Genomic DNA, 17,392 nt, shown 5'->3' with positions numbered 1-17,392 from the left:
ATTCGGACGGGTCCCGATATATCCGGTCGTAGTAGTCCGTCCGGATATATCGGGCCCCATTCCTGAACACCCAGTCATCTCATTGTGGGCTTGGCCAAACTCAACGTACTGTACTTCATAAAAATGCCATTTTAGCGCTCGGCAAGCACTAACAGAGCTTGTTTTTAGTTAGAGGCGGCAGAATTTAAAAATAAAAAAACAATAAATGCAAAATACTATAAAAAAGTCATTTTTTATACTTTTACGTATTCAAAATGATTACAAACTAATCAGCAATAGTTCGAAGTTCAAAAGGCAATTTTGCAATCGCTATTATTGCCTTATTCCTGTTACAGAGAATCCCTGCCCTCTTCGACGTAACAAGGGGAGACCGAATATCGCACCATTGTTTAGCACACTCGATTTAGAATACATTAGCATAAGATAACTGTTGCAACACTCGTCACTATCCTTTATACCAATTCTTTTAGGTAATAGACGTTCCTCCACGCATAAAAAATTTCTATCGAACTTTACGCTTTACGCAGACAAAGTATTACAAAACGTAACTCGCGAGTCGTCTTTAAATAAATTCCCATCTCAGTCTAGACGAGAACTAAATTTACGTTCGAACTAACGTCAGGAAAATCGACTAAACACATATTTTTAATGGTACTTTCAAAGAATTTTATGCGTTATAATACTTATTAAATCGATACAACGTTTAAACATGATATCGACGTTCCAAAGTTTTGACTGAGTAACAACATCCACCATTAAATCGGTACGGAAATCGATTAGGGTAGGATATTTAAACAATTATTAGTGTATATGTGTATGTATGTATATATATATATATATATATATATATTATAAATAATGAATTTTAAATAACGTAATACCCACTAATTATAAACACATTAATGAAAGACATTCGGCTTGTCGAGCGACACAGAATTTCAACCGGCGTTTCTGTAACGAGAAGCGATCGAGGTACGAAAACCATTTGGTACAAAATATCGCTTTGTGTAGTTTCTATTGTTTCTAGTACACTAAAATGCACAATATGCAACATTAATTGAGAGCGTACAATGATACCTATCACATAGATCGAGTTCGAGTTGGCTCTTTTCGTAATTGGTTGCTCCGTTTTGGTTGGATAGAGTCGGGGAAAGGCAAATCGACACGAGCGAGATGCCTCCCGAGAGGACTTTCTATGGAAAAATGGTACTTATTCAAGTATTAGACGCATGAAAACTCCAACTACTGGTATTCTGCGGGTGTTGTCGGATCCGTTCCTCGTAATCTCGTTGTGTAGTTGGCCGAATCCACGATGGGCACAGATACCTTAAGTAATGCCCGCAGAACTGGAAATTAGGAACAAATATGGAAGATATTTGTTCCGAAATTTAAAACGTGTCCAATGACAATTATCTCCCCCCTACGAAAATAATCGATTTTGTTTTTATACTAAAGCATTACACCTTGATAATTTATAAAACATGTAAATCACTCCAAGATAATTCGCATTTTCATGCTTGGGATATTGTCACGTAAAATTATCTACACTTGGAAATACAGTAGAGCATCGATTATCCGACCCCCGATTAACCGACTTATCGGTTAACCGACCGCGTTCTAGTCGGCAAATTCAAATGTCCGCTAGTGATGTGGCGCTACAATATTTGGTTATGTCTTGCTACTTTAATATTATTTTTGTTAAATTTTTGCATGTTTTAGCTGGCAGCAGACCATAAGAGAGCTTAGCTTACCATGAAAGAGAGGCTAGTATTTAAACCAGGCCTAATACACTATACTAATAATGTATTTTTTCATACTTTTCGGTTATCCGACTTTTCAGTTATCCGACCAACCCGTCCCCAATTGAGTCGGATAATCGATGTAAAAGATAATTAAAGTACGTGTTTATACTCGTAATACGCGTCGTCATATATTTCTCACGTTCATTAAATCAAAGTATTCGACAGGACACGTTATTCCCCTATCTGCACTAAGGATCCGAATTCGAATCTGCCCAAACTGGGAAAACAAATTCCATTCACACTTTTTGAGGTAAACGTCACGACGTGGCCCGATCACCACCACGTGTTCTTGTTCTAGTATGCCAATTACCACAGCACTTATACAATTTATGAAAATATACATAGCGCAAGGTTGGTGAATGTGTAACATAACTCGCTTAGTAATTAACATACCCATGGTTTTTCTCAATACGGTTGAACTTATAAATTGGGGCCACTACAGATCTAACATATATCGGGCCCTTTCCTTCCATGGAATAATGTAAAAATGTGAGGTTCCTGAGCTGTAGCTTGTTTAGACTGTGTATAAATCTAACCCTGTTTCCCAGTATGTTTCTTATATTAAAGTACGAAACTATGAAAGTTTTATATACCTGTATAAAGATTATTGAATAGCCTGTAAGAGCCAAAGAATAACCTGTTTATATGAAGATTTATACAAATTTCTTTTCTTTTTTTTTTAACTCTTTCCGCCCTGTGGGCACTAAGAGGTCCTCTATTAGTAAGCCCATTATGGGTTCGGCCATTCCCACAATGGGGCGACCAGGTGGTGAGGGACGGGGCCCGATATATCCGAACGGACCACCCCCCAAAAAATTCCTGGGGATTATTCGACCCGTTCGGATTCGATCCCGGGTCCCCAGAGCGGTAGGCTGCACCTTGACCACTCGGCCATCCGGCCGTCTGATTTATACAAATTAATGTGATGTAACCTTCATGAGGATATATAAAAAGTTGACAGATCAACTTAAAATTTTTACTCCATTTTGGATGAAAGGAATTAAATGATTTATTTTGTATATGTATAAAGAACTTTTGCAAATATTTTTATATAACAAGTGTAGATTTTTTTATTTTTGTAACAATTTCTTTCAAAAAAACCAAATAAACAACAGAAATAAATTCTGCAAAGATACTAGAATATTCACAAAAGGAATTTTATTTAAATAATGCTTATTTATTTAACACTTATTTCATGGAAATAAAGTTATATTAAAACTGAGAGATAACTAATTAATAAGAAAATAGGATTGGAATACTTTGTAACAGATGCATTGCTCAAATAAGAAAATATTTTAAAGCTTTGTGTTATCAATGAATTATAACAAACTGTCAGAAACTAATGATTAAGCTCATTATACTCAATTGTTCTTACTATAACATTTAACTGAAGTAACATTTGACTTTAATAACTTACTAGAACGCAAAAATCAAATGTAAAACAGCATCTCCAAACAATTATAAATGTAGATTGAGCAGTAATATAGACTAAATGTATATAATTAAAGAATACTCTCTTGTTACTTCTATAACAATCATTTTGAGTCGTTTTCATATAAAAACAGTTATTTTGTATAATTAGTTTTATTGAGAAACTATACATATAGCAGAGCCAAAGTCGATCGGAGTCTCGTTAGTGAACCATCTGCTCCTCCGTGATTTGCGTCATCCAGTCCGACTCGTGCTGAGATATTTTTTCGATGATGTTATTCACCTGAAAGCACAGACTCTGTATCTGTTTGTCCCACGAAGGTAATACTTCGCGTGCTGGAAGAAATTGTTTTAATATCGTTAATGGTAAATTCTTTCAAACATTTTTCAACATCATAAATGTCGCAATTAATGCGCACGTCCTTTAAATTTAACAACAGAATGCTTATATAAATAAGGGCAACAAAATTTTATTATAAAAGTTTTAGAATGTAACTTTGCAAAAATAAGTCAGAAATGCAATTAGAAATAGGGTTTTTGCACTCGTTTAAAGCAGTTTTTTTGAAAACTTTTCAACAATTATAAATTATAATATAATTTATGCCATATTTCTTTTTTTACTTAAAGGAATATATTTCACTCTTCATTCTATTTCTTTAAGTGAAAGATTACTTATGTATATAAATATACACAGATATTACTCTATGTTTATAAAAATGTTTCTAAATTTATGTACTTATTTACACACATTATAAAAAAGACAAAATAAAACATTGTACAAATTAAAACAAATGTAATATTTAAAGAAATTTTTGCATAAATAAAAAAACTGTATAAGTAAATGATTATGTAAATCAATGAAAATTTTTAAATATTTAGAAAAGAAATAAAGCTTATTTTTATGTTTGGTTTTTGAAAATCTTTCTATGATTCTTCCGATCTACAAGGTTCAAGTAATCTATTTAGTTTGCAACCATCTTCTTTGGAGAAACCTTGTCCACAGAAATTTTATATAAAAATCTCTATTGCATCAAATTCTCTTACTACCAGGTGAGAAAAATTACATAAAAGATTCTAATATTTTTGAAAAATTTCAATTATTGCTATCAAGGATTTCATATTGAAATATTTTAATAAATGTCATTTTGTATGGCAACAAGCAAAAAAACTTTTCCACAAAATTTTTCATTAACAGTGATTAAAATAAATAGAACTGAAAGAAGATAGTGAAAACAATTTTAGAAAGAGTTGACATTTAGAGGAAAGCAAACACCTTGCCTGTAAAAGCATTAGTACACTTAATGGTAAACAAAAACATGCTACTGATATTTAACAAGTTTTATGTTTAGAATGATGTTTCGCAAGTTGTTAATGACGACTTTTTCCCATATAAATGCATCTAATATCGAAAAACCCAAAACGGCGGCAACTTAGAACGTGCAAATAATCGTAAATAATGAATTATTATGGTAATGCTATTATTTTCATTTTTGAATAACAAAAAAATGAATAAATAACAAGTTTTAAATTATTTTATATTGGCATATTTGTGATAAATAGGGAAAATATACAAGATTGTAGCCATATTTAAAAAATGCTTCCGTAGGAAAAAATTATGTACATGAAAATTTTTTACAAATAGTCTGAGATTAAAAGTAAAAATATACTACTTTTCTCGTGTACGTGCACAACTAACTGCCTATGCATTCTAGAGGCATATTAAAAAATATGACTTTTTTATCCACAATAGATTATATTTTTTGAGCAATTGTTAATAAAATTCTTTAATTCATATAAAAAATGACGACTCACTCTCAAAATGAACGATAGAATCTATTTGGTCGATGTATCCGTTCATTCTTCCTTCCGTTATCATTTGCGAAGCAATCTTCTCTGCCTAAAAACACAAAGAATATAAGGCAAATTTATCAATTTATGAAACTTTTTCTGATTTTGTTATCAACATACAAATTATTAACATTATTACTCCATATATAGTTTTATAATTAATATTGACTAATTATCTTTAGTAATGTTAAATGTTTTTACTATATGCATTTAAACTCTTTCAATCATTTGCATTATTTTAGACAATGTTTCCCAAACTTTTTGGACTACCGGCCCTTTTGGTGCATGCATTTATTTAGCACCCCCGTAAAATTAGTCAAAAACGCTGAAAATAAATTTTAATAAATTTTGTATTGCTTATATTCTTTTTTCTGCATTCTTTTTGTTTGAGTTCGTTTAACTGAAGATGGCTATTTAAGATAGTCGAAAACGTTATTATCGTATTATATCTTTATTGCTGGGCTGTTAAAGGTGTTGTTTATTTTAAGAAAAAGTTTTTAATCTACACATTTATTTTATAAATGAAAAAATAATTTTCTGAAAATTTCTTGAAGTACTTTATTACAAAGTCATGTGTCTCAAAACTGACTTTACATATATTTGAAGTTCAATAGAAACTTTTTTTGTTTCAAAATTGGATTTTTTGTCCCCTTTGTCTTCCAACACTCCTATTGCTCTTTTGTCTTCCACCATTCCCTTTGAGCCTTCTATCACCCCCTCAATGGTGTAGAAGATTCAAAGAGGAAAATAACTTTGAGACCAACTATAGGAATCGCTGCCTCAGAACAACTACAACAGGAAAAGTGCAACTATTTTAGAAATAATTTGGGAGACAAACTCAAACTGCATCAAATGGGCTAATACAGCCAGCAGTTGTTGATAACTCTTGTAATTTTTACACAATTTCAGTGTTAAAAAGCATTTAGTTCTTAAACTCTCTCTTGGAAATATCAGTCTCTATAATCAAGTAATTGTTGTAATTTTTCATGCATCATAAATATTCATATGAAAGAAAATCAAATTTTTCAAATTTAATAATGATTATTCAACCAAAATTTTTACAGCAATATTCCAAATTTGAGAATCAGTTAACAATCAATATGATAATAGAATTTAACAAATTTTATATGAAAGTATTTGTAATACCTTAGATGGTGGTATTTCTAAAAGTGCTCCAAGTTCTTCAAAAGTAATATTATTGTATAGCTTGCTTGCCGACAGTAAATTATGCTCGGTAACTGCACGATCCAAAATAGTAGAACCTATTAAAATGTGCACAGATTAATTACTGAAAATAATAAATATTAAATTAATATATACATAAAATAATAGAATATTAGCATTAAATGAAGAATGCCAAATTTAAAAAAAAAAAACTGATGAAAAGGACTTCATCTCTTCATAACATTTTATATATAAACAAACATAATATCTGCTTATACATGAAGTTGGTCCAGAAAGTTCACAAACTTTTTAAATTATGCACCAACTGATAATTGAATATAAATTCAGCTTGCATGGCTCTCTACAGGCAAGTTTTGTGTACTATCTGCTAAAAGCAGTTTGTTCTATTTTCATTTGTGTAAACACATGTTAATTGCATTTTGCAATTTTTTTTCAGTGAGTGAAAGTGAAGAGCTTCTGGGATGGGCTAGGTTCTGGTAAAAGTTTCATGAAAAACATCGTCACCGGAGAGATGAGACAGAGGTCTGTGTGTACAATATGAAAAAAAAAAAAAAACGCCAGTCATCAGAGTGAGTGGGAAAACTTTCACTGCAATCCAAAAAGGCATGAAAAGTTTGGTCGAATATGAAGGTTTATCTCACTGTTTTGTTTGATTATGAAAGTGTCATTCACCACAAATACTATCTGGAGATGGTGAAACATCTTCATGAACCAGTAAAAAAGAAAAGATTGACTACTTAGAGAAAACAGCATCACGACAATGCCCCCACCCATACACTTCTGCTGATAACAGTTTTCAGTTAAGAACTTGACACCACTTATTTCCCAACCTCCATATTTACTGGACTAAGTCCCAGAAGATTCATTTTTGTTTTTCCAAATTAAAATCTGCTCTCAAAAGTCCCCATTTTGAATCCATTGACACCATTAAGGAAAATTTGTTAGCGGAACTGCACATCATCCCAAAAGAAGTGTTTTGGAAAGTCTTCTTTTCATGGAAGAAATACTGGATTCAATGCATAGACTTAGGAGGGAACTACTTTGAAGGCATCAAAACTCACTAAATTCTAGGTAAATACAAACAACTTCTATTTGCAAAGTTTGCAAACTTTCCAGACAGACCTTGTATTTCGAATTGATTGTTAAAATTAACTTTGATAAATTTTTAAATTATAAATTTATCTTCCAACAATTTCTTTCATTTATCATTTGTCTCATTCTCAATCATATCAAATATTATAGAGTGATATCATACCCGACTTCTAAATATTAAAAAAATCTCTATCAACAGAAGATTCCTCACACTTTTAATGACAAAGATTCATTAATGTTATTTCAGAAATACAAGATGTCTCCATAATACATTCATAAATATTTATAAACATCAATTATTATTAGTATGATAATCTAAATGTTTCTATATTAATGGAATCATTAGATTAATGACCAAGAGTGAGAGAGAGAGACAGCAGAAATGATGGACAACACAAATATAAAATTAGGGAGTAGACAATGGATGATAAGAAGTTTATGATAACATAAGACAAATAAAAACAAGGTGGAAAATAATATGAAAAAAATGAAATATATAATTCAATGTAATGACAAATATTCTTCAAGAAGAATTAAGAATTTTCAGCAAATGAAGAGGGCTGATTTTATATAACAGTAAAACTAAAAGATTACGCAAAAATCGTTTACATTAAAATTTGGCTATCAAAGAAAAGAAAAAAAGTATTTCTAATTTTTGGTCATTGTGTCCCAAAATCCAGCTTAGTACTATCAAAGTAAACCAAAACACCTTAGATCAAAAGTCTGAACAACTATTTTATATTAAAAAGGTTTAGAAAATATACTCAAAAAGACATTTAAAATAGATATCTGTCATAATTGAGCATTTTAAAGGTTCACTCAATTTAAAAACCTTTTCAGCATTTGTTTAACTTTGATTTGGATATTTTTAGTGCTTCATTTAACAGAACTACTCCGATCGGTGAGATGTCAAAGGCAGCTGCCTCAGACACCGTATTGGAAGGATGCCAAACGACATCATAATGCTAGACACTCTTCAAACAAAAATTTATATAAAAATATTCCTGTAAAAATTTGAAAAAAAAACAAAGTAATTAAATACTGACTACATCCATTTATCAGTAAATGCCAATAAAATAAATATAGTATTTTATAGAAAATATAAAAAAACAACACCAGTTTTCAGTTTGTTTAGTGAATGAAAAGAATAAAATAATCTACAACCCTGGACTTTGCTCATTAAAAAAATTATATGATAAAGAGGATAAAAGACAAATAAAATGTAAAAAATGTTTTCAAAACTAAATTCTTGTGTAATGTAAAACGTAAAAGCTAAGCAAAATTAATATATGCAATGTAAAAATAAAATTCATCACTTTTATTCTGCTTCTAATAAGCACAAATTTTAAAAACTTGATTAAATTATTGAATTCTTCTCAACACTAAGTGCAATTATTCCTTAGATTATAAAATAAAAATTTTATATTTTATTTCTATGGTTAAAAATCACAAATTATTTTTAAATCAATAATTATGATACAGGCATTAACATAACATATACTTAACATTCAAAGGAGACATATAGATATATCAAAGGATTTAGTTTGAAATGCCCAAACATTTGACTGTTTATTGTTTTAATGCATAATATACTGAAGTAACACACACATTTATTTAAATGCAGAATTTTTTCTAATTAATTGTTTATTTGTTATTTTAATAATTAACAAAATCCATATGTTATTTTCTGTTATATAAAAATTAAGACATAATATGTATTTGCATAATGAAAGTAAACAGATAATTTGTAAAATGTAAAATGGTGACTTATCTCAAAGTCATTTTATCATTTTAATTGATTATTGTTAGGAAATTAACTTGAGAAATTTTGAACACCAAAATGATAATTTTTAATAAAAAAATAATAATCTTTTTAAGTAAAAATTAAATATTAAATTCATTGTAAACATAATTAAATATTAGAAATGTTTAAACTTCACTTACCGTCGGACGTTGTGGCTTTTTGATGTAACTGCAACAGGGCAGAAAAATCTTCCAGTTCACTTCTTCTAATTATTCTATCTAAATACCTAAGTTTTAAATACAGAGTAAATTTGAAATTTATGGATACTTGCATATTTAATTACCATATTTTCTCAAATTCTCAGATGCACTTTTTAACTCGTTTCTCTCGCCCCAAAGTAAAGACGCCTCTTATGCTTGCATTCTAAAACAACAGTCGGCAGTAATTGCCAGTAGGCTAACTAATGGGTTACCGGTAAGTACCGAGTTGATCTACCAGCACTGCAAATGTCTATTACCAAATAGAAATTTCCAGTAATGCTGGTCCACCATCACACTAGTTAAAACAAACTTATCAAATAACAAACATTTAATTTCTTAAAAGAAGAGTTATTGCTATTTTATAAAGTTGGGCAACTCTGTTCTATACTTATCTGCTTAGATGAGTATAGAACAGAGTTGCCCAACTTTTTATTTCATAGCATTTATATTGTTTTTCCCTCCAGTAAGAAAAAATCTTTGATTTCAAACTCACGGTGAGTCTTAGAATCAAGAAAATACAATAATTAATGCTGATTTATATGTAAATCAAATTAATAAAAAAGTTGTATAGATTTATTGCTACATAGATAAAATAATATTACAACTAGAGAATCCGATTTCAGGATTGTACTTAGTCAATCCCGGGATCATTTCGGTATTGAGAGTTAATAAAAAATAAAAATTAAGAAAAATCTTACAGAAATCAGCTCTTTAATCAACAAGTCAAAACTTAGACAAAAATCAACATATTTTACGGTATACACCTAGCTAATTGAATCACTCTAACTAATCAGACTTAGTGTCAGACTAACCAGATTTAAAATCACTCAGTCTTCATGTTAAAGTTATTCTTTTTCAAGCATCACTGAGATCTCTTTAAACTTGCATAAATTGAAAAAAACCTTTATGTAACAAATTATGCAAATAAACATTGAAAATTAACAAAAATCTCTCTCAACATTGACTAAATAGACAACTAACCTAGTAAGTAGGTAGTAAAGTAAGTTTCTTAGCAAAAAGTATTTAAAAATAATATTAGTCAGTCACATTTTTCTTAAATATAAAGAAAACTAATCTAATAATAACATTCTAATTTGAATTGTGAAAATATGATCCGAGAAATAAAGCATCCAGTGTCTCATCACCGAGTCTGCTTCTCAATTTGTTGCACGTATATGCAGCTGCTGAGAAAGCACTTAGAAGCTCTAAATTTTAATATAGATGAGTTCTCGAGCATATTATTTATGCTCATTATTCAATTTAAATTGGATGCAACAACCAGAAGCTGGTGGGAGCGCTCACTTAAGGGTGATGATATTCCTTCATTGAATGACTTATTACAATTTTTGAAGGTTGTGTTAGAACTCTACATTCTGCTATTGCTTCCGTTGATGCAGATAGCAATAAAAAGTGAATTAGACATCGTCAGAGTGGCGGTATCTCGTGCAGGATTCACGCGTGGCAAATATGAGCATGTACTCCGCAGGGTAAAGGAGTCCCTATTCCCACGTACCATGCTGCACAAAAAAGAAAAAAACATCCACGATCCAGATTCTGTTGCCGTATCTCGGACCACCCTCTATACACATCAGTCGTATCTTTTGGCGGTACAACTACAATCTACCTATAACCCCTCTACCAAACCTACATAGGTGCATCTGTAATGATCGTGACAAGCTAACCACTTTAGAAAAATCAGGATACACCTAGCAATACACCTAGAAAATCCGGAAACGGGAGCTAGCACAAGATATATAGGAGCAACAACAAGAATGCTCGCCTCCCGTCTAGCAGAGCATCAGGATGATGTAGCCAAGGGAAAATATACTACAGAGCTCGCTAAAAAAGTTCTCGAGCAAGGCTACAACCCCCTGTGGTCCAGAACGGAAATAATAAAATGTTGCAACAATCGAAGGCTTGTACTCATCTGGGAAGCGCTACTCACAGCTACTACGGAAGCATGCAATGTCCCCACTCTAGATCTACCCGGAGTGTGGGTAGCATTATATCGGCGTTTAAACAACGAAACGCGCCTAACATCGTATCGCCATCGCGGTGTCAATTCCATGCATGCGCCGCCCGCACCGTAGATTTAAGAATTCGAACATGCCAACATCTTTTTGCACGTTGTAACGGAATTACCGGATGCCTGTTTTTGAATTCAAAAATTCTGTTCTCCTTAGAACATTATGCACATTCGTTTTTAAAATAATTCTTTTCACCTGAAGACAACGATTATAAACTCATTGAAAGTGCTAGTGGTAATAAAAAAGAAATAGTTTAACGCCGAAATCAGTGAAGTTTTTCTACCAGAACCCAGTTAAAATTTGGCGTGAGTTCTCAACTTTATTTTACTTAATGATAGAACTCTACAGCCAACCAAAAGTGCTTTCGACTGCGCCAGAAAATTGATTGGCACCTGCGAAAATTCAAAAGTACAAAAATGAAGTATATTACTAGGCAACCCAGTGAGAACTGCTTGCCTATCATTTTAGTTCAAAATACAAGAAGTTTTATATTAAAATGATAGGCAAGCAATTCTGTTAAGAGCACTGGCACCGAACGTTTCGCTTCATGCAGTCTATTTTGCAATTTTTTTAAAATGATGTCAATCCCGAAAATTTCGGGACTAAAAAGTGGTTGGGATCCCGATTTTTGAGATTCCAGGATCAAATCCTCTAATTACAACTGACAATCTCATAAAATAAAATCCTCATAAAATAATATTCAAAAATGTATTACTAATTTTCTGGATTTGGACCTAAAAACTAAGTAGCACATTAATATTGCAAAATATTAATATTTTTCTAAAAGTAAAACACCTTTACTCAATGGAAATTGTTTAATCTACAATCTTTTTTTGGCTAGCCCTTTACCAGCTACCATCGGGTTTACAATGAATATTTTTCATCATTCAGCAGATAAATAATATATTGATTCTTTGGCTTTTCTCTGATTTCTAAAATATACATATTTCTATATATACATATAATATAATCTAAGTCAAATTTAAACAACAAAGTTTTTTCAAATTATAATAAGAATTAAATTTACAATTAAATTAATACAGCCGTAATTAATACAATCAACCTGATAATCACTTCAAATATCAAACAAATAACCAGACTTCAATTGTTCTTGATATAAGATGGGTATATATTATCAAGATTAATAATTATAAAAATTAATTAAATGATTTAGAAAATTCTGGGGAAAAAAAGAACCCAGTAAGAAATGCAAACATCCAACTTCTGCCAGATGAAATACCAATTACACAACTTGGATTTCATCCCATCTCTTCTAGATATATAATAATAATAATAATAATAATAATAATAATTTGGATCTGTCATATAAGTACTGGTATAAACAGAAACTAGACAGTAACTATAAACATAAAATACAACTTAAACTTTAACACAACTAACATTTTTGGCTTAATTAATAAGCCTTCATCATGTTTTTGAACAGAGATTCTGTTTGGAATGATATTTAAAATTATGTTATTTTAGAACGATATTACATTACATTTTTTTAAAAACTTAACCAGATTATTAATTAAGTTACAAATAAAAATAAAATATAAATTTAAATAATAACAACATACTAAAATAGTGTACAATTAAGAATAAATGTAAATAAAATGAAATGATTAGAAGTGCTATGACGACATTAAATTTTGCAATGTGTTACAATTTTTGCTACACCTCCTTTTTGCGGGGTTTATCAAATAATGATTTCCATGAACAGGATAGTGATGAACAGTCTCAGCTGTTATACAATGCTCTCTTAATGTAGATTTATATATTTCTAATACTTCAGCCATTCTTAGTTTGCATTCATTGTATATTTGTTTTATAAGTCGAGCACTGCCGAAATCGGCTGACACCCCGGGTTTGCTTGCATACTGGGCAAGGGTAGTTACTGAAACTCTTTTAAATTTTAATTTAAGTTAATATATTTTTTTAAATGTAATGTATTGGGACCTTGAATAAGTTCTCGCTGTTTTACAGCAGGGGGCGTTACTAGAACTGTGTGCGTGTATTTTTAGATGGTGACGCATCTGTAAGGAAGTACAATAAGCGACCTTGAAAATCAGTATATGTCATTTCGCCGAAGTGTTAACAACTTTTTTTCTCGTGGTGTTAAAAATGTCGCATTTTGTGCCAAAAAAAGAGTATTTGCGGGGAATTTTATTGCACTATTTTATTCAAAAAAAATCTGCAGCTGAAGCATACAGAATTCTTGTTGAGACTTACGGTGACCATGCTCTGTCGGAAACAACATGCAGAGATTGGTTTAGACGCTTCAAAAATAATGATTTTGACATTGAAGATAAAAAACGTTCTGGCGCACCGAAAAAGTTTGAAGACGAGGAATTGGAGGCATTACTTCATGAAGACTCATGTCAGACGCTAGCTGAACTTGCAGAATCATTAGGAGTTGATCATACAACAGTTTCAAAACGTTTGAAAGGATTAGGAATGATTCAAAAGCAAGGACATTGGGTGCCGTACGAGTTGAAGCCGAGAGACGTCGAACGGCGTCTTTTCACATGTGAACAGCTGCTTCAACGGCAGAAAAGGAAAGGTTTTCTGCATCGTATCGTGACTGGGGATGAAAAGTGGATTCACTACGATAATCCTAAGCGTAGAAAATCATGGGGTAAGCCTGGCCATGCATCAACATCATCGGCAAAGCCGAATATCCATGGCTCAAAGCTTCTGCTCTGCATTTGGTGGGATCAGCTAGGTGTAGTTTATTATGAGCTGCTCAAACCGAATGAAACCATCACAGGAGATCGCTATCGACTACAATTGATGTGTTTGAGCCAAGCATTAAAAGAAAAATGGCCATTGTACGAGCAGAGACATGACAAAGTGATTTTGCAACATGACAATGCTCGGCCACATGTTGCACAATCGGTGAAAACCTACTTGGAAACACTTAAATGGGAAGTCCTACCCCACCCGCCGTATTCACCAGACATTGCCCCTTCCGATTATCACTTGTTCCGATCGATGACACGTGGCCTGGCTGAGCAGCACTTCCATTCTTATGAAGATGCCAAAAATTGGGTTGATTCTTGGATAGCCTCAAAAGACGTATCATTTTTCCGACGTGGAATTCAAATGCTGCCAGAACGATGGGAGAAAGTAGTGGCTAGTGATGGACAATACTTTCAGTAACATGTTTTGTATGACTTTTTTTAAATAAAGCATTAATTTTTACGAAAAAACAGCGAGAACTTATTCAAGGTCCCAATAATATCATTCTAAAATAACGTAATTTTAAATATCGTTCCAAACAGAATTTCTATTCAAAAACCTGATAAAGGTTTATTAATCAAGCCAAAAACATTAGTTGTATTAAAGTTTAAGTTGCTGGAAAAGTACATAAGGTATTTTGTGTCTCTAGTTGTCATTCAGGTTAACTATTCTCACATTAACTATCCATACGTCCTCTGTGACAATATGGCTATAACTACACTATTACATGATATACACTGTATATCAAACCACCCGTATCACATAGACAAATTGGGTGATCATGGTAACCAAAATACCAGACCACCTCTTTTAATCCATACTTGACAAAAGTTATGATCTAGAATATATTGCATAACTTGGTAAAATGTGCTGAACAACCATTATGCTGGACCATATCATTTTTCCAGCTGCTGATAGTTTATCTTCCAGACATGCAGGAAGTGTATTAACAGGAAATCTACATAAGTTTGACTATTCAAAGTTGATTAAAAAGCAAAGGCTGATGATTTTATTCCTAATCACTCTATATCAGATATTAATAGATCTAGATGTGTGGCTGCCCACTTCTCTAGGTCAGTGCAGATTCCTTGCTGCGCAATAGTATATATGAGAAATGGCAAACCTTTTTGAGCCCACGTGCTATATAGTAAGCATACTTAGCTTTAAAGATGTTTACGCTTGCCGAAGTTTTATACTTTCAAATAACAATATTTAAAGAAGCTAATTGAAAAAGACAGATGATAATCTCTGCACACAAAGCTAGAACTAATTTAGAATCGTAGGCACAAAAACCTTACACGCGCTGTTTCTAGCAAACAAATTAATAAGCACAAGCGTTTTCGACCGTTTTGAAAGGCCTTCTTCAGGTGCACTGAGGTCGGTTGGAAAGTCGGATAGCAAATGTTTACGTGACGTCATTATTTATGAGTGGTTTCCTCTTACAAGAGACGTCATAGCAAAGATGGTTTAAACGAAACTGACCTTGGAAATACTTTAAGATTAGCCAAGCTGCGTGAACGATTGTCGAAGATATGCGATTTGTGAAAAGCAGAAAAAGAAACCTGATAAATTTAGAAAATGCACGAGAGAACGAAATGGACAAGGAGAGGGTGGACCAGCCTGTTTAATTAAGGGGGTTATCGAGGAGTGACCTGCCAGGCAGGGGAGAGCGAGTCTGCGTCCCTGCTGTTAATACAGTTTCCTTTGAGGGACTCAGTAAAGATTTCTATGGCTTCGATCGTTCTAAGTTTGCTAGAGTCAAGTATAGGAACGGTAATCCTAGCATCTTTCCATTCGGCCATTATACTGGGTTCACTTGCGAACTGAGCTAGGGTGGAATTAAATTTTTTGTTGCATGCGTCGTACCTATGCTCAGCTATCCTTTTGGTAAGCGATCTGTTGGTTGAGCCTATGTAGGTTAATTTATTGCTTGGCTTAACTCTATTGTCCACCAGCAGAACAGAGTAAACCCCTGGAATTCTGGCTTCGCTGCATTTATCCTTGTTATTTGTCAGAAGCTTATAAATCGTAGGGCTGCGTTTGTACATAAGACCAACGTTGGCTTTTTTGGATAAGATTTTATATGCTTGGCTCAACCTAGGGTCGAAATCAACAACAAATTGCTTACTTCGCGGGTTACAGGGACTGGAATTAACAGCTTTGTTAACTACGAGACCATGTATTCTCTGGGCTAGCACATCTATAAGTTTACCGTTGTAACCGTGGGCTACGGCGATGCGTTTGATGTGCTGGATTTCACGAAGCGCGTCATTAGTGTTAGAGCAATGGGTAAAGGCCCTACAAATCAGGGATAGGGATAGGGAATCAGGGATCAAAGGCCTGTAGGCGGATATTTTATAGGTAAAGGGGTCATTCGAGCCTGAGGGGATGAAGAAGGGTTGAAGATTAGGCTTATGGAAAACACTAGTGGTTATACTACCGCGGTCCAGGGAAATACTGAGGTCAAGGAAATGGGCCATCTTATCATCCTGCTGATCTAGCTTTAACTTAAGCCCAAACGGATTGTTATTAACAGTCTGCAGCAGCTTATCAACGTCCAGTTCGGATCTCCAAATAATAAGAATATCATCAACATACCGCGTGTAGAGTACGATTTCTGCGTTGAAGGTTTGTAGGACTTCGCTATCTAATTTTCTAACCACTAATTCACAGAGGTCTCCCGACAGGGGGCTACCCATCGGGACCCCTCTTCTTTGAAGTTAGATTTGCTGGTTGAAGGTGAAAAAGGAGGTGTAGCATACTAGGTGGGCCAGCTCCAAAATCTGCTTGTGATGCTTAGGTCCGGGCGGAACGGCTTGGAAGAGGAAGTCTCTAAGGGCACAGAAGCATGGTTCCAATTTAATGGACAGATACATAGCTTCATAGTCCAGCACTGTGATAAATTCTTGCCCGGTTAAAGCAATGCCTTGTAATTTAGAGACGAGTTCACCCACGTTCGAAATGGTGTAGCTATATTCTTTCAAATAAGCTCTGAGGAGCTCATGCAAACCTTTCTCAAGGGGGAGTGCTGGGGATCTAGACTTGTCCATGATCGGCCATATTTGTTTGCCTGATTTATGGGCTTTAGCATAGCCAAAAAGTCTTGGTACCTCAGGTGACCGCATCGTTGCATTTCCTAGGCTAGTGTTTAGCTAGAGCTGAACAGGTAAATCTAGCAACCTATTCTGGAGTTTGTCTAAGAAACTTTCCGCAATATTTTGGCATTCTGTAGACCTGATGTATTCTCGAGGAGCTGAACGT

At 33.1% G+C, this 17,392-nt stretch overlaps 1 protein-coding gene across 1 annotated transcript in view; it reads right to left on the bottom strand.

The window, feature by feature from the left end:
* Window positions 1-3,367: 3,367 nt before the first annotated feature.
* The window catches only part of CSN4 (COP9 signalosome subunit 4), a 64,743-nt gene continuing 50,718 nt past the window's right edge, over window positions 3,368-17,392 (bottom strand). The window contains exons 8-11 of the mRNA XM_067275409.1: window positions 9,303-9,388; window positions 6,228-6,343; window positions 5,046-5,130; window positions 3,368-3,569 (exon numbers count right to left, since the gene is read on the bottom strand). Of these exons, the coding sequence (XP_067131510.1) occupies window positions 3,436-3,569; window positions 5,046-5,130; window positions 6,228-6,343; window positions 9,303-9,388 (421 nt within the window). The 3' untranslated portion in view covers window positions 3,368-3,435. The remainder of the gene's footprint in view (window positions 3,570-5,045; window positions 5,131-6,227; window positions 6,344-9,302; window positions 9,389-17,392) is intronic.

The sequence above is a fragment of the Centruroides vittatus genome, unplaced genomic scaffold, assembly GCF_030686945.1.
Source record: "Centruroides vittatus isolate TY-2023 unplaced genomic scaffold, ASM3068694v2 contig_620, whole genome shotgun sequence".
Lineage (NCBI taxonomy): Eukaryota > Metazoa > Arthropoda > Arachnida > Scorpiones > Buthidae > Centruroides > Centruroides vittatus.
The sequence above is the reverse complement of the archived record's forward strand: the minus strand, read 5'-3'. Positions and strand labels throughout refer to the sequence as shown.